The sequence below is a fragment of the Echiichthys vipera genome (assembly GCF_963691815.1).
Source record: "Echiichthys vipera genome assembly, chromosome: 5".
NCBI classification, from domain to species: Eukaryota; Metazoa; Chordata; class Actinopteri; order Perciformes; family Trachinidae; genus Echiichthys; species Echiichthys vipera.
This window is the reverse complement of record NC_139830.1, coordinates 31,591,869-31,609,964: the sequence shown is the minus strand read 5'-3', so window position 1 is coordinate 31,609,964 and position 18,096 is coordinate 31,591,869. Positions and strand designations below refer to the sequence as shown.

At 42.0% G+C, this 18,096-nt stretch overlaps 1 protein-coding gene across 12 annotated transcripts in view; it reads left to right on the top strand.

Moving 5' to 3' along the window:
• myo18ab (myosin XVIIIA b) overlaps positions 1 to 18,096 on the top strand; it is a 199,368-nt gene that overhangs the window by 131,778 nt on the left and 49,494 nt on the right. For all 12 annotated transcript variants that reach the window (XM_083914286.1, XM_083914285.1, XM_083914295.1 and 9 more), the window contains 9 exons: positions 601 to 744; positions 1,112 to 1,201; positions 3,009 to 3,128; positions 5,939 to 6,050; positions 9,017 to 9,144; positions 12,952 to 13,106; positions 13,684 to 13,807; positions 16,239 to 16,346; positions 16,509 to 16,601. In XM_083914286.1, the coding sequence (XP_083770412.1) occupies positions 601 to 744; positions 1,112 to 1,201; positions 3,009 to 3,128; positions 5,939 to 6,050; positions 9,017 to 9,144; positions 12,952 to 13,106; positions 13,684 to 13,807; positions 16,239 to 16,346; positions 16,509 to 16,601 (1,074 nt within the window). The remainder of the gene's footprint in view (positions 1 to 600; positions 745 to 1,111; positions 1,202 to 3,008; positions 3,129 to 5,938; positions 6,051 to 9,016; positions 9,145 to 12,951; positions 13,107 to 13,683; positions 13,808 to 16,238; positions 16,347 to 16,508; positions 16,602 to 18,096) is intronic.

The window sequence follows — 18,096 nt, the reverse complement described above, 5'->3', positions numbered from 1 at the left end:
GGTATCAGTGATCAAATGACAATGTCCCCCCGCGACCCTGTTAGGGACAAGCTGTTGACGATGGATGGATCATTTCTGTAACCAGGACCTCCCAGGCAGGAAAGCCTTTGCTGTAGAGAGCTATTTGTCCAAATTGTGTGTTATGAATGGCTCTCCAGATTACATGCAGTCAGGGAAGAATTCTCTTAATGCCTACTCAACAAGCTGCCAGTGTAACATTGATGCTTTTATTTGTGCTTGAAACATTTGCAGTCTGTCTGAGATACAACCATCAGTCAAACCGTGCTGATGGTTTTCAGGCATGTGTGATCATAAAGGAATTATGGTTTTGTGGCTCCAATAACTGCCACGGTTGGCAGTATATAAGCTTGAAAAGCTCCCCTGAGTGTGATATCACACTGAGGGAACACTACATCCATGTTTTTCTGTACACACATAGGCTCATGGACACATCCCAAGTGCCTCTTTGGTCGCAGTTGTAAATGACTCTGCTACTCTGAGAACAACAAATACACTTTACAGCTGTTGATGCAGCACACACTATCAGTTTTGTTGTGTTGCTTTCTTCCTCTTACTTCTATTGTTTGGTTTGTGTGACAGATCCAGGATCTGGCCATCCGCTGCATCCAGAAGAACATAAAGAAGAATCGTGGTGTCAAAGGCTGGCCATGGTGGAAGCTCTTCACCACCGTCAGACCTCTGATAGAGGTGCAGCTCACCGAGGAACAGATCCGCGGCAAGGACGTGAGTATGCACGCACGCACACTGTACTAAAGGATCTTCATTAATGGTGTGTATGATGGGGGCCTATGAATTGTTGCTGTTTTCTTTAGAGTCACATCTACTGAACTAGTACAGAGGAAATAACAGGCATGTGGGACTGGGACTGGTGGGACTGATATCTTGTTGAATGCTGATATAGACCCATGAAAGTCACCATTACTTTATTTTATGCCTGTGTTGGGTGTCTTTAAATTTGACCAGATTCACATCAGATTATTAATATTTGTCTCAAAAATACTTGGAATTTTGAGTTTAAAACTTCACTCAAGACAAATGCTGATTACAAACATGGCTGTGTCTTTAACACCCTCTGTGTTTTCTTTCTCAGGAAGAGATCCAGCAGCTGAAGCAAAAGCTGGAGAAGGTGGAGAAGGAGAGGAACGAGCTGAGACTCAACAGCGACCGCCTTGAGAGCCGGGTAAATAGACGGGAGCATGTACAGAGGAGGATTTAGGTCATGGCTGAGATTCATCTTCAACTTCTGAGAATACATAAAAAGATTTATGAATCTTTGCTCAAAAGAGTTGTACACAGTGTGTACACTGTGATGTCTTTTTAGAAGAGGTAACAGGTGCAATCATGTGGTGCGAGAGAGAGAGAGAGAGACTTATTATCTGTCCAAGGGGAATCAAACCTTTGGAAACACAAAATATATTGTTAATGTGTTGTTACTACAGCATCATCTCATACATGATTCTAGTTGTTTCATGCTTCCTTTATTTGTCCGAAATACAGTTACTTTGAACCAAACGGTGAATATATAAACTTGGTAGTGGGATTACACCTGAGATGAATTTGTTGTTCGTCTTGGTATTAAACTGCAATCCGATCAGCTGCAGCGTGCAATCACTAATTGATTTCCAATGAAGGGGTATGTCTGCCCAAAAGAAGACTTCCATAAAGTACTTGCGCAGAGGATGGTCTCTTGTATCTTCACTAAAGCATCCTTTGGGCAGCTTTCTCTCTCCTTTGAACTGAAATCAGGGAAATGTGACGTCCTTTATGCTGGTGGAACCAATGGATTTCCGGGTCACTGGAGGAGTGAGGAGACATGATACAGTGCCTTGAAAAAGTATTCATGCCCCTTGAACTTTTTTACATATTGTCACTTTACAACCAAAAACTTCAATGTATCTTATTGAGATTTTATGTGGTAGACCAACAAAAAGTAACACATAATTGTGAAGTGGAACGAAAATGATACATGGTTTACAAAAATTTAAGCAAATAAAAATCTGAAAAGTGCATTTGTATTCAGCCCCCTCTACTCTGATGCCCCTAAATAAAATGCAGTGCAATCAGTTGCCTTCAGAAGAGTCCACCTGTGTGTAATCTAGTATCAGTATAAATACAACTGTCTTGTGAAGGCATCAGTGCTTTGTTAGAGAACACTAGTCAACAAAGAGCATCATGAAGACCAAGGAACTCACCAGACAGTCTGGGGGAAAAGTTGTGGAGAAGTTTGAAGCAGGGTTAGGTTATAAAAAAATATCCAAAGCTCTGAACATCTCAAGAAACACTGTTCAATCCATCATCCAAAAATGGAAGAAGTATGCCACAGCTAACCTGCTAAGACATGGCCGTCCACCTAAACTGACAGAGCGAGCGAGAAGGGCACTGGGGAGAGAAGCTGCCAAGAGGCCCATGGTCACTCTGCACTTGCAGAAATCCACAGCTCAGGTGGGAGAATCTGTCCACAGGACAACTATTGGCCTTTATGGAAGAGTGGCAAGAAGAAAGCCATTGATGAAAAACAGACAGAAGAAGTTCTGTTTGCCATTTGCCACAAGCCATGTTGGGGACACAGCAAACGTGTGGAAGAAGGTGCTCTGGGCAGATGAGACCAAAGTTGAATGCAAAGCGCTATGTGTGGCGGAAAAGTAACACTGCTCCTCACCCTGAACACAACGTCCCCACGGTGAAACATGGTGGTGGCAGCCTCATGCTGTGGGGATGCTTTTCTTCAGCAGGGACAGGGAAGCTGCTCAGAGTTGATGGGAGGATGGATGGAGCTAAATACAGTGTGTGTGTGTGTGTGTGTGTGTGTGTGTGTGTGTGTGTGTGTGTGTGTGTGTGTGTGTGTGTGTGTGTGTGTGTGTGTGTGTGTGTGTGTGTGTGTGTGTGTGTGTGTGTGTGTGTGTGTGTGTGTGTGTGTGTGTGTGTGTGTGTGTGTGTGTGTGTGTGTGTGTGTGTGTGTGTGTGTGTGTGTTTATTTATTGCGACAGATCACAGAGCTGTCATCAGAGCTGGCTGATGAGAGGAACACCGGGGAGTCTGCCTCCCAGTTGCTGGAGACCGAAACTTCTGAGAGACTCCGCCTGGAGAAGGACATGAAGGACCTGCAGGTACACACACACACACACAGAAGATAACAGGGGAATTGTCATGTCTGTAGAACATGAATCATGTTTTGTTCACACGCTGAACCATTAAATGGCTGCAGTCGAACTCTAAAGTTTAGGCTAGATTCAAACCAAGGGACTGATGTCTCACTGTGTCTATTAAAGTGCTGACCCATTCCTTTACTTGATGCTTTTTCTAAGCAGAGCTCTATTAAGGCAAATGAAAGTGAAACTACCTTATTGTGATGGCAAATAAAATAGAGATGGATAACAGTTTATAGCCCAATTAGGCCTTTAGCACTAAGGTAATAAAGTTTATTACATCACAGACACAATTTCCGACTCCACAATAAATTATGTGATTTGATGATAAGGCGGATTGCAAATGGAGTTTCCTGTTCGCTTGTTTATATCTAAGTGTAACATTAGCACATCACTTGAATTATTGAAGAAGTGAGCCTTGCTTTTGCTCCTCTGGGATTTTATGGTTTATAGTAATGTCTCAAAAATGAAATTAAACTCTCATAACTGAAAGGCTGTCTCATATTTACACAATGCTGTTTTGTCAAAACATTCAGGCAATGATTATTTGTACCTAGGATCTCCTCACTTAGTTCATTCAACTGCAACAAGGTCTCAGAGGAAAATAGTATCCTGTTATACAGGCTGAGGAGCAGGACTTTTGCGTCTTTCAAAATTATTTAAGAAAATAACTACAGCACTAAATCACCACAATTCAAACAGGAAACTAGGAATACAACAGTTTTTCAGCCAAGTGCCTTTTCAGCCTGGTGGATCCAGTGCCTTCTTACTCATTTCATTTCTTCTTGATTTTAAGATAGACTTGAAAAAATCTGAGCCTCAAATGCTCTCAACGCATACCCTACCAAAACACCAGGTCAGCCAGCGCTTCATTGACACATGCAGCAGTGACGCTCAATACAGCCATTGTTGCACGGACACAGGCTGTCTACAAGCCTCTCCGTGTTTTTCTCTTATCCTCCTGCTTTCTATGCCTGTCTCAAATCCACACACACACACACACACACACACACACACACACACACACACACACACACACACACACACACACACACACACACACACACACACACACACACACACACACACAGCAAGGACTGTAATTGTGAAATCATATTGTCAGGCCATTTCTCCACCACTGCCCTCCCCCAGCTCCCTCGATTGGGTTCTAAATCTGTGTTAAGAGCCTCTTTGAGGGTTTGAAATATATCGGACCAAAAAGCTTCGGGCACGTCGAACATGTGTGCCTGGTTGGGTCAGGACTGCTTACAATAGTTACAAGCATCACTGTGACTAGGGTATATCTTATCCAGTTTAGCGTGCCTGGAACAAATCGAGAACGAGTTTAAGAATGTCCCTCCACTGGACCTCAGTAATGTCTAAAAAAGACCATATTGCTTTGTAAAATAATGAAAAAAATTATTAAATAGATAATATGAATGCTAAAAATATTTTTGTATTTTAAATTATATAATATTATACAACTGCAGCAGTGACGCTCAATACACCCATTGTTGCACGGACACAGGCTGTCTACAAGCCTCTCCGTGTTTTTCTCTTATCCTCCTGCTTTCTATGCCTGTCTCAAATCCACACACACACACACACACACACACACACACACACACACACACACACACACACACACACACACACACACACACACACACACACACACACACACACACACACAGAGCAAGGACTGTAATTGTGAAATTATATTGTCAGGCCATTTCTCCACCACTGCCCTCCCCCAGCTCCCTCGATCCATTTAGTTCACCTATTCTGACATGATTTCTTTCTCAATTTTTATTGTGGGGGTGTAGGTGATTTTTATCACTCTGACTGCTCAGATAGCCATGGGGAGGGGCTGCAGACAAATTGCCAGGGTTATTGCAATGTGGGTTAAACTTTATTTTCTTGTGTGTGTGTGTGTGTGTGTGTGAGTGAGGACAGGCACAAGGGGGCAATGTGGATTTTCCCACACAGGGAAAGGTTCATTGCATGTTGGGAATATTGCACTGTTTGGATTAGTCTTTAGGGACATGTATGTTATGGCAGTTATGAAGTTTATGAAGCTGTTTTTTTTGGTGGCAAAATGATTAATGATCAATAATATACAGATTGAATTTCGTTCCCTAGTCCCCCCCCTCCCCAAGTCCATCTGGCTGACGTTTACAACTGAGGAGAAGTGAGGGCCAGAGGCTCGCTTTCACTAATTATTCATAAACTTTAACCTCCAATAAAATAAAAACTACCCTGGTACAAAAAATTCACCCTTCTCAGTGTTGTCATGGAGATATGACCTGAACAACCAGACTAGATTGTTTTTGGGCCTGTTTAACATAGGGATCAATGAGAAACTGCTCTATTGTAAAACCTGCCTCTATTGGACACTCAGAGAACTGCAGTTTTTGGCACTTCCTGATTGGATCAACCAGGAGGTAGCTGAGGTGGGGGCTTGAGGTGGACACGCCCCCAGCATTTCAGAGAAGGACTACTGCTTAGTTTTTATGATTGAACCCTTATTTTTTCATACTTGCCTGTATTTTATTCATTCAGGTTTGGCTGGGTGGTTAATAACATATTTTTCTGTAGTGTGACAAACTCAGATCCCACTTCTGTTATTGACCTACACAGACTTTAATGTGTGTCTCTGATATGGCTAATGTGCTTCTATTTGGCACCAAGCACATGAAACCTGTAGAACTCCATAGAGACAGATGTGTTCACGTTGTCATAGAAACTGTTTCTTCTCTCTCTCCTACCAGGCCAAGTTTGACAGCACGAAGAAACAGATGGAGTCCATGGAGATGGAGGTGATGGAGGCTCGACTCATCAGGGCGTCTGAACTCAATGGAGAGATGGAAGACGACGACACAGGTAAGACACAAAGGCACCATGTGGACGGCAGTGATTATCGATCAGCTGATATTTATGTTATGTTGCTTGGAAAACATAAAATTGCTAATTGCCATACTTCTGCTAAAGCTGCTGGACACCCACACAGGTGTTTGACTGATTCCTCAGGACTGTAGGCAGATCAAGCCTGAGTGACAGTTCTGTCGCATCTGTTGAGGTGGGATAAGTTAGGATTCAGTAGCTGTGTTATGTATTGCTCTTTGTTCAGAGAGAAAAAATAACTAAATTGACTGAAAATTATCCCGTTCATGCTGCAGAGTTAACTAGCAGGAATCTGTGCTTCCATGTATTTTGTGACATTTGGCACTTGTTTTACCAAAGCCCTCTGAATCGGGCTAACTCAGGGGTCTCACTGAAATGAATGAGAAGGCGGCAGTGTCAGTTGTTAGCGTCAGTGTTCATAACACAGCCTTACATAGTGATTGTTTATTGTTTGTTTATCTTATATATTCATACTGAGACAATTTACCCCATAATCCCCCCATTTCTCTGACTGAGTACTTTGTAAAGGTGTGATATTGGACTTAAGGTGTTTCTTTTATTTTGTCAATCTAATTTATGCACTGAATAAATACAAATAAAATATGTAGTAATGTGCAATCCAAGTAAGTCTGCGACCCACAATTATTTTCAATATTAATATTGATTAATCTGTAGATTGTTTTCATTAAGATTATTTCCAAACTCCTTTTGTCCGACAAACAGTCCAAAATAATATATTGACATTAATATTACACAGATAAAACAGTAAATCATCTAATTGAAGAAGTTAGAAGCAGAGAATATTTGGCATTACAGTTTATTAATGACAAAAAACAGATTTTTTATTAATTTATTAATTAATGTATTAATACATTTTTTTATTAATGTTCTATCAGCCAACTAAGTGATCATTTTCATCAACATCCATAGACTTTAATGAGTTTCAATATTAATAGAAAATGAGATCGGAACAGTTGTATTGTATTGCACTAAATATAGCGTATATCATATATGGAATGTATATTCCAAACATATAGAAATTGTGTTAACAAAAAGAAGAAGAGTTCAAAATGAGTCTTTCAACAAAAATAAGTTGATTTGGTGAACCATATGAGCGGCCATCTCTGACACAAACTCTATGTATGAACTTTACATGCACATTCTCCCACAGGCGGTACAATAGCAGTAATTCACTGCCAGACTGTGTTCTCCAGTGGAGCAGCAGGAACTGTAGGGGAGGTGTCAAATCGAGGCTTTGACAAAAGCCATGAAAGAAATGATGTGAAGTAATACATTAGAAATCCATCAGTTAAAAGTGGAAAAACTGAAGCAAGGCTTCAGATCCAGACACCCTGCAGGAAGGCTGCCAGCTCTCTTTGTCACATGCAGACTTTGTGAATATAGAATTGATTTCTGACTAAGTATCTTTATGTTGCATAGTTTGGAACAAACATGGCACACACTTTACTTGTGTTTGTTACACAGCAGAGCTTTGACTCTGAACTGCAACACATGGTCACTGTTACTGGTGCAGTGGCTCACTGGGGAATTTCTCTGTTAATCATATAGTGTGGTCCAGTCCTACTCTATATGGAAAATGATCTGATATAACTTTCATTATGATTTGACATTCTTAAATAAAATTGAATTTTACATTAAGGCTTGGGATTTGAAGGGAGATGTTGAGTTTTATTAAGGGTTGCTTAACCTTGATGGAAATGAATGCAATTGGAAGCATTGTAAATAACAAATACAACATAAACAGTGAGCATAGTGTATAAATTGACTCTGTTGTACTGATGGAATTAGTGCTGTGGAAATGCACATTATACTGAATTTATCAAGACAACAAATAATCAAGGAAGTGTTCACATCAAACAAGAGCAGATCAGGAAACAAGGAAGCTTCTTACTAAAATATGATCAAATATAGAAAGAGATTGAGTCGGATCGTCTGCTTTAAAGTGAAAAGGAAAAACAACAAACCCCAACATAAATCCCACCATCCCTCCCAACAATCCATGTCCGACGTAGTAACAGTAAATAACTAGGTAATTAACTAACATATAACATAAGTAAATAATTAAGGTACAATGAGACAAAAAATGTAATTAAGAGTAAAAGTGAATAAAGTAATTAAAGAAAAAAAAAACACTTTGTGTTTTCATTTAAGGAGAATTTTACGTCTGGTGAGCCACAACACGTTGGGCAGATTGGGTTCTAAATCTGTGTTAAGAGCCTCTTTGAGGGTTTGAAATATATCGGACCAAAAAGCTTCGGGCACGTCGAACATGTGTGCCTGGTTGGGTCAGGACTGCTTACAATAGTTACAAGCATCACTGTGACTAGGGTATATCTTATCAAGTTTAGCGTGCCTGGAACAAATCGAGAACAAGTTTAAGAATGTCCCTCCACTGGACCTCAGTAATGTCTAAAAAAGACCATATTGCTTTGTAAAATAATGAAAAAATTTATTAAATAGATAATATGAATGCTAAAAATATTTTTGTATTTTAAATTATATAATATTATACAACTTTATACTTAAAAACATTTCAGCACTCAAATGTGTGTGTGAGTGCTAGAGTTAGCATAGATTCTGTTCTTACCTGAGCACAAAGCCTAAGTAAGAAAACATAGGTGAATGTCGGAATCACTGTGAAAGTGAGAACGGTTGGTGAATGAGGCCCTGACAAAATCACTCAGACCCTGTAAATGCATTTTTCATACAAGTGTCATGCACATTGCTAAGTTTAGTATGAAATTGTCATCACCCATTGTAAATGCATTTTATGACGCACACAAGTTGAGAGCTATTTATTTCTTGAATGAAATCTCCATTTCCAACAAATTCCATGTTTTTGTGACAGATGTTTCCTGTATGGGAGGTATGCAGCAGTGTAAGCATATTCAGATATAAAATGACTGAACATTCTGATGTGACAGGAGGAGAGTGGAGGCTGAAGTATGAACGGGCCATCCGGGAGATTGAATTCACCAAGAAAAGACTGCAGCAGGAGTTTGATGACAAGCTGGAGGTGGAGCAGCAGAACAAGCGGCAGCTGGAGAGGAGGGTGAGTGTGTTCCAGAGTGGCCACCATTAGCTTCACTCTCTGTGGACTGTAGAATTCATTTATTTGAATTTGAAGTATCAAATTTGATGTAAGAATTGAATGAAATTAAATTTTCCATACATGTGTTGTCTATGGTACAGTATAAGAACCTGACACTGCCAGATGGATCAATTCTCATTTGTTCAGGTGTAGAATCAGAATCAGAATCAGAAATACTTAAATAATCCAAGGGCCAAATCAACCAATCAGATCACTGAAGCGTATGACGTACTAACAGCGTGGAGGCAAAGCTCAGAAAGTAAACAACATGTGGGTAAAGCATATTTTCCGTTTGTGTGATGTGAATTTACAGATAAAAGGCACAATTTCAGGAGCCTGGTCCATATTCAACAGAAGGATCCAGAGAAAAAAGAGTTAGTGAGCGGCTTGATCCATAGCTGCTCATCTCATCAGTGGAAGCCTCCATGTTGTTTATACTCAACAGTCTCCTCTCGTTTCCTCACTTAAATGCACCTCAAAACCAACGCTGATTGGTTCGTTCGTTTGGCAAACTTCTCCAAATTTTCTCTGCCGCACGTTACCAGACTGATCTGAGAGTGAAATACAACGGAGCTCAGAGATCAGGATGGGCTCAGGAGGCTAACAGTATAAGGCTCCACCCAAATTAGGCACCTCCAAGCTTCTATTTTAAAACAACATTTTAAGTATTTGCAATTATTAAAATTTACGGCAAAACCACAGATTCTGATTCCAGGTGTTAACCTGTTCTCAAATTGAACTAGTTCTGGATTTCCATCTCTAGTTACTAATTAGTTTCTAGGTGGTTACAACTAATTGATTAGTTGTAATTTTGCAGATCTCAAATCTTATGGAGTACAATTTTAAACTAAGACAGTGAACCACTGTCTCTCGTAACCACACTCCTGCGAGGAAATCCCCACCTCACCCCGATGAACAGGCACTCAGACTTGAGACAGCTGAGGTCCGGAGGACACTGAGTAGAGTCAACGCGCGGAAGGCAGCGGGCCCTGATAACATACCGGGTCGGGTGTTCAAAGACTGTGCTGACCAGCTGGCTCACGTCCTTACGGATCTATTCAACACCTCGCTGTCACTTGCTGTCGTCCCTTCCTGTTTTAAGACTGCCACCATCATACCTGTGCCCAAAAAACCCACAATCTCATCCCTCAATGATTACCGCCCTGTTGCACTGACTCCAATCATGATGAAGTGCTTCGAGAGGCTGGTGAAGGACCACATCATCTCCAAACTCCCCTCCTCCTTTGACCCGCTCCAGTTTGCTTACCGCTCCAATCGCTCCACAGAGGACGCCATCTCCTCTACACTCCACCTGAGCCTGGATCATCTGGAGAGGAATAACACCCACGTGCGTATGCTGTTTCTGGACTTCAGCTCAGCATTTAACACGATCATCCCCCAGCATCTGGTGAGCAAACTGGCCCCTCTTGGACTCAACACCCCCCTTTGCAACTGGCTGCTAGATTTCCTCACAGACAGGCCCCAGTCTGTGTGGGTCGGCAGAAACACCTCCAGCATCATCTCCCTCAGCACAGGCTCCCCCCAGGGCTGTGTCCTGAGCCCACTGCTCTTCACCCTGATGACCCATGACTGCCGTGCCAGGTTCAGCACGAACCACATCATTAAGTATGCGGACGACACGACAGTGGTGGGCCTCATCAGGGACAACGACGAACTGGCCTACAGAGAGGAGGTGAAACATCTGGTGGACTGGTGTGACATGAACAATTTGATCCTGAATGTCAACAAAACAAAAGAGATCGTCGTTGACTTCAGGAAAAAACAGCCCAGTCACACCCCCCTCCTCATCAATAACGCCGCAGTGGAGCGGGTCAGTAGCACCAGATTCCTGGGGGTGCAGATTACCGACACTTTGACCTGGTCCCTTCACACCTCTGCTCTCGTGAAGAGAGCACAGCAGCGTCTGCACTTTCTGCGTTGGATGAGAAGAGCATTCCTTCCCCCTCCCATTCTCACCACCTTCTACAAAGGGACAATAGAGAGCATTTTAACCAGCTGCATCTCTCTCTGGTCTGGGGCCTGCAACGCCTCAGACTGGAAACGTGTAGATAGAGTGGTGAGAACAGCGGAGGGTATCATCTGTACAGCTCTTCCTGCCATCCAGGAGACTGCACGCAGACGCTGCCTGACCAGGGCAGAGTCCATCGTCGAGGACCCCTCTCACCCCCATCATGTTCTGTTCTCCCTGCTGCCCTCTGGGAAGAGGTTCAGCAGCTTCAAGAGCAGAACATCCAGACTCCGCAACAGCTTCATCCCCCACGCAATAAGGCTTTTAAACTCCAAATAACCCCCCCCCCCCCCTCACACACACACACTCACTTGTCACTTTACTGGACACTGCGTCACTTTACTGGTCACTATGCACTACCTCATTCCATTCTGTTACTCTCTGTTTATACTCACCGTTCACTGTTTATTTATTATTTATACTTAATATTCTGCTGCTAATACTCACTCAAACAGCTGTCAACTTAGATGTTATATTTTATTTTATTTTATATTTTATTTGTTGTAGATATGTATATATCTTGCCTCCTTTTATATTTTATATTTACCTTTTATATTGTATATTTTTTGGTGGTTTCTGGAGCCTTGCAACGGAATTTCGTTTGTATACATGAAAATGTGTGTGAATGACAATAAAGTTTGTCTAAGTCTAAGTCTAAGTCTAACAAACATCATACCAGCTAAGCATCAGCATGCAAGCATTATCATTGTTAGCAATGTGGCGTTAGCATTCATCTTAAAGCACTGCTGTGCCTGAGTAAAGCCTACAGAGCTGCCAGCATGGCTGTGGACTCTAAGTCCAGTCTCTTAGGTTACATCCACACTACTATATTTCCATTTAAAGGTGCATCTTTGTACGCCTGGCGTCCACACTCCAACCCCAGCGTCTCCAATCTCTTTAAACAGAGACATTTGGAAACGCTGCTGGGCCTATTGTAGGCTGACAGGCCTGACTGTGTTTTCATCTTTTATGTCAGTGCTCCTTTCACTTTGACACGGCATCCTCCACTGATGGATAATGCTCCTGGTGTCGCTCTAATATGTTGCCGTATTTACTCGCAAGGACTCCCAATCTGAGTTTTCCACCGCTGTCACCGCCATCATTTTACTTTCAGGAAGATAAATCTCTGCTCTGACTTTTCATCATTGCTGTTTTTCAACTTCTACATCCATGATTTTGAAATGCAGAATAACTTTAGACAATCTGCTTCCTGTTCATACGAGTGCCCAGCGTACGCAAATGGTCACATGATACGCGTTTTCAGGTGTGCGAATATGGATGAAGATAATTTCTGACGCAGAGCTGAAATGCTTGTGTAACAGAGAAAACAAAGAAAGAAGAAAAAAAAACATTCCTTTATTTGTCCCAAAAGGGAAAATATACTTTTCACTCTTTTCTTTCCTTTTTTTTTTTTTAAACACACACAGGCCTCAAATATGCACACATGCACAAACAGCTCCTATATAAATGCATTTATGGAGAGATGTCAGAGCGAGGTCTGGTTATACCAGTGGTGTATGTGACTACACCAACATGTTATTAATGGCTCTCCATGCTGACCTGGTTAGTTGTAACATGTGATACTGTGATGTGTTTTCCATTTTCAAGCTCCGGCTGGATGGTTCTGAAGTCATTACAAATTGCAAGACATGTATTTCTGTGTACAGGCAACAGGCTTTTCAATGTGTTGAAATGTTTTCTTCTCCAGTTTTGATTTGTTGTATGCGTGTGTTTGACAGATTGGCGACCTGCAGGCTGATAATGAGGAGTCCCAGCGAAACATCCAGCAGCTGAAGAAGAAAACCCAACGACTGACGGCTGAACTGCAGGACACCAAACTTCACCTGGAGGGTCAACAGAGCCGCAACCACGACCTGGAGAAGAAGCAGAGGAAGTCAGTGCATGCACACACACACACACACACACACACACACACACACACACACACACACACACACACACACACACACACACACACACACACACACAGAGTGATGTTTTCAGCATGTGTCTGTAGATCCCTTTGACTTCACACGCGTAGGTCCGATGGTGTTGCTGTAGTAACAATAATAACTGTAGAAGAAAACCTATAGTGTTTTTCACACGGTTTATGGCATCATGCTGTGCAGAGACAACGTGTGTGTGTGCGCGTGTGCGTGTGCGTGTGCGTGTGTGCGCGTGTGTGTGTGTGTGTGTGTGTGTGTGTGTGTGTGTGTGTGTGCGTGTGCGTGTGCGTGTGCGTGTGCGTGTGCGTGTGCGTGTGTGTGTGTGTGTGTGTGTGTGTGTGTGGAGCTCCATATGGGTTGCTGAATATGCATGCTGTTGTTAAAACATGTGGGATCGCATTTGTGAACAGCTCAGCACATTTTCAAAGTTTCAATTTTACCGTGAACTTCACAGAATAAAATGTGCTTTCTTTGGAAAATATCAGTCGGAGAAGTGTGTGAACATGCTTGTGTGGTGTCTTGCAGGTTCGACAGTGAGCTGAGTGCAGCCCAGGAGGAGGTGCAGAGGGAGAGGAGCCTGAGGGAGAAACTGGCCCGTGAGAAAGACATGCTGACGGGAGAGGCCTTCAGCCTCCGACAGCAGCTAGAGGTGTGGTCCAGTTTGTGTCCACTGATCACCCAGATTTATTCAACCAGCTGAATCAAAAATAAGGACTACCTTTGTGCTTACTTAAGCATTATGTAACAGCCAATGGTGCAAAACGATGAATTGACTTAATTATCTAGTAATGTCATTCTTGCATGTTGGTGCTCATCACATAAGGTTCCAGAACCAGTTAGAAAAAGAAGAAAGAAAAAAACAAACACTTTATTTACTCGTCCACTGCTCCCTGTATGGTAGACACTGAATAGTTGCTCTGTTGTGAGCAGTAAATTGGGTTTTGGGCTCTTCATCATCATTTTGCGCCATCACTGACTAAACTGTGGCGCATTGTGGAATGTGCGCAGAATCAGTGTGCATGTGATGGACACTGCTCTGTTTTTTCCATTGGGAGAACTTCTGATGGCACTGCAGAGTGGACACATTTTCAAATTTAGATTTTGGACAGTCAAATCAAATGTTGGACAGTAGCTGTGCACTGCTTAGTTAATACTGTAGCAAGTGATTTGACCACAGCAATGGTCTTCATGGGCGGATGAAGCTTGCTTAGTTGTCATGAACACTGGTAGACATGCATGCTCAGTAGCTGTTATGAGCTCAACTTTACTCAGCTCCCATGTCAACAAATTTATTGCCATGATAACTAAGCAAACTCCATCCACTGATGAAGACTTTTTGTTTGCGCAAGACTGAAACTCTGAAGACTTTGTTTGAAAAGCTCCAGAAAAAGCTCATAAGTGGGTCATGAGTTAGGAATGTTGGCTTTTCTCATTCAAGGTCAAAAATGTTTAAGAGATTACACAGAGAGCTAAAACTAAAAAAGACATTTACATCAATATGAAATGAGGAAAAGCAACAAATCTTCACGTATGAAGATGGAACCAAATCATATATGGGATTTCTGCTTAATAAACCAATTCAAGATTTTTAAGCATAATGTTTATACCTTTTAATAAAAATATATTATTATTTTATTATCACTACAATGCTAACATATTTTCTTATCACAATATATTAGCATGTTATAGTTACAAACCTTTACAACAACAACTAAACATACAGGATCCATCAGCGTCCAGAAAGATTAAAACCTCCATCTGCAGACTGCTTAAACTTTATTTTATTACTGTATGCAATATTAGTAGTAGTTCACACACCGTAGCATCTGTCTGAAGCTTAAGTCTACCACAGTGTATTTGATTTACTTACCTAACCAACAGTGTACACAAAAGATTAACTTAACAGAAACAAGATGAATACACTTTTAAAGTCAACTTCAAAAAACATGTTTTTGTCCCGCCCCATATGGTTTGCTTGACACAGTTCACAGAATGGTACCATTCACCGAGCTTGTGAACCCAAATGTTCCATGGTTCCAACCCATGGTTCACTGAAGTAGCTTCAAAGTTAATTTTCAAATTAGCAATTTAAACACAATTTACATCATTTAAAATCTTTAACTCATGTACTAAAAGCTACAGTTTGTAAAAAGCAAAAGTAACAAAAAATGCCAGCATTTGTATTAGAGTGAGACCTCTTCCCGCTGCTCTCTCTCCCCTCAAGTCTAGGTGCACAAGTCTAGTGTTCTCTCAGAACACGTGAAATACAATATGATGACAGGTTACAATGGACATCAGCAAAAATAACCTGCCTACACCAGATTTAACTCGGTACTAACTTAATGGTTATTGAAGACACTAGCACAAGGGTGGGCTGTATAAGGATGACATCATTTACAGCGGTGATTCCCAACCGGGGTACTTACTGATGATGCCATGGAGTGCATGGAAAGATTGGAGAGGTGCTTAATTAATTAGAAGATTAAAAATTCAACTAGTTAGCAAGTTAGCAGTGGTTTTCTGTGTTTTTTATGAAAAGTAAACCACATGTTTAATTTCAACATGTGTTTTGATCATTTCATTTTTTTAAATGGACATACATTGCGCAATATTTTGTCTACATCCCTTTGGAATTGAACATCCTTTATTTGGTCCGTGGAAGTTTGTGTCTTGATGACATTTATGATACAGGTGTGCAGGTTTGCACTGTACCTTTGTGTGTGTGTGTGTGTGTGTGTGTGTGTGTGTGTGTGTGTGTGTGTGTGTGTGTGTGTGTGTGTGTGTGTGTGTGTGTGTGTGTGTGTGTGTGTGTGTGTGTGTGTGTGTGTGTGTGTGTGTGTGTGTGTGTGTGTGTGTGTGTGTGTGTGTGTGTGTGTGTGTGTGTGTGTGTGTGTGTGTGTGTGTGTGTGTGTGTGTGTGTGTGTGGGTGGGTGGGTGGGTGGGTGGGTGTGCACGCCTTGCTGCAGTAAACAATTGCTCATCCTTGCCTTACATGTATGTGTGTCAGTTCCTGTTCCATATTCACAACGTAATTTCCCGACCGTCCCCTCACTGACTGACTATAACCTTCTGGTCTTCAGGACAAGGACCTGGAGGTGTGTGCGGTCAACCTGAAGCTGGACCAGCTGGACGCCGAGCTACAAGACCTCAACTCCCAGGAATCCAAGGATGAGGCATCTCTGGCCAAGGTCTTCTTACTTTTTTAATCTTTTATGGTTCCTCTTGTGTATCATGGCATTTCTTGCTGCATTTTGCATTTTTCATAAATCCCTTTGTACTAAAATGACCAAATTTCTATCCTGCAGTGCTACAGCAGCTTATTTTTTTTTTTTGTATTTCTTTTTTATTAGATGAGGAAGCAGCTTCGTGACATGGAGGCCAAACTGAAGGACCAGGAAGAAGAGCTGGACGAGCAGGCCGGCACCATCCAGATGTTGGAGCAGGTACAGACAGCACAGTGCTCTTATCACAGGAAAATACTCAGCGTCATTTTAAAGCATGTCTGTTAATTTTTGACCAGTGGGGACTAGAACTGAGGCCCCTGCAGAGTCTGTGATTATTCTCCGTCCACTACAAGCAGCAGCTTTCACTTTGTGCATTACTTACTTTATTCAGTGGTATCATAAAAACATTGATTATTGCAGCTTTAAAGGTATAGTGTACTCCCAAAATGAGGATGAACTGATTATCTACTGTGTGTGTGCGTGCGTGCGTGCGTGCGTGCGTTCGTGCGTGCGTGCGTGCGTGCGTGCGTGCGTGTCAGCTTGGTAACAAGTTCTGTAGAGGCCACAGGGAGTTGTGCAGTGTTTTCTCAGAGTAACACTGACACTAACAAAATGTCCTATAAGTGCTGGGAATTCAGCTCTTACACGACTGTGCTGGGTGTGACACCAGTGTGTTATGAATTTTTTATTTGTACTTGTTTACTTGTGTTCAAGTCTGACTAAAGTATCAGAGCTCGCTTCAGCTCTTTCTACAGCCATGCGTCTCTTTATCTGGGGAAGTGTTAACTGAGAGGGGGCACAGAGCCTGTTGGTCACTTTTAGAAGCCACTTGTTACGTTACAGTGTTCCCTACTTAAAACGGTTACTTGTTATAGTAGTAGTTTTGACTTAACAAAAATAAAAACCCATTTGCAATTGCTCTGCATATTGGTTATTGTCCAGAGGACGAACTTACTGTACAGCTTCCTTTGAATATATTGACTCTAAGGTCACTGCAGCCAGTCTTCAGCTGCAGGCTAATAACATGGATGACAGAGGCATTATCCCCTTTACAGCTCTTTATTAGAGGGATATTTTACTGATTTATGTGTGTCATGGCAGAGTGTGCAGAAGAACGGCCTGTGGCTTCCCTCCATGGCTGTAGCGCACGGTGCTCCAAGACGGGCGGTGCAGCAGAGGTTCACAGAGAGTCCGCGGAAAGAGAGAGTTCCTTGTACATAAAAGTAGGCTAAATAGAAAACCTTGAGGGTACGGGAAAGGTCTGTGCAATATTTTGTCGCTAATGATCTGAGCCTGTAGTCTCCTCTGGTGACATGTGCAGAGGCAGTTCTGTGGTTCTTGCAGTGAGATACAGTCAAAGGCGGATTAATGCACTGGCTGGCCTAGGCTGCAGCCTAGGGGCCCTACATGTGCAGGGGCCCTGGATTGTTCAGACTATTTTAAAATGTTTTAATTTACTACACTTTAATTTACAAACTTGCCTCCTATTGGGGTCCTAAGAAACATTAAACAAACTTAAGTTGCTGATTTGATAGGTATGGGACAATTTACCCAATTAGGGGCCTTCATGTGGCTGGGTTCATAAGGTCAGTTTTGTTGTCAATGATACGTCACTAACTGTTACTAGACAGTACAGCGGCAAAATGTCAGAAAGGAAATGTGATAGCAGATCTCAAAAAAAGAAAAGCACGACTGAAAGAACAACGGGACCAAG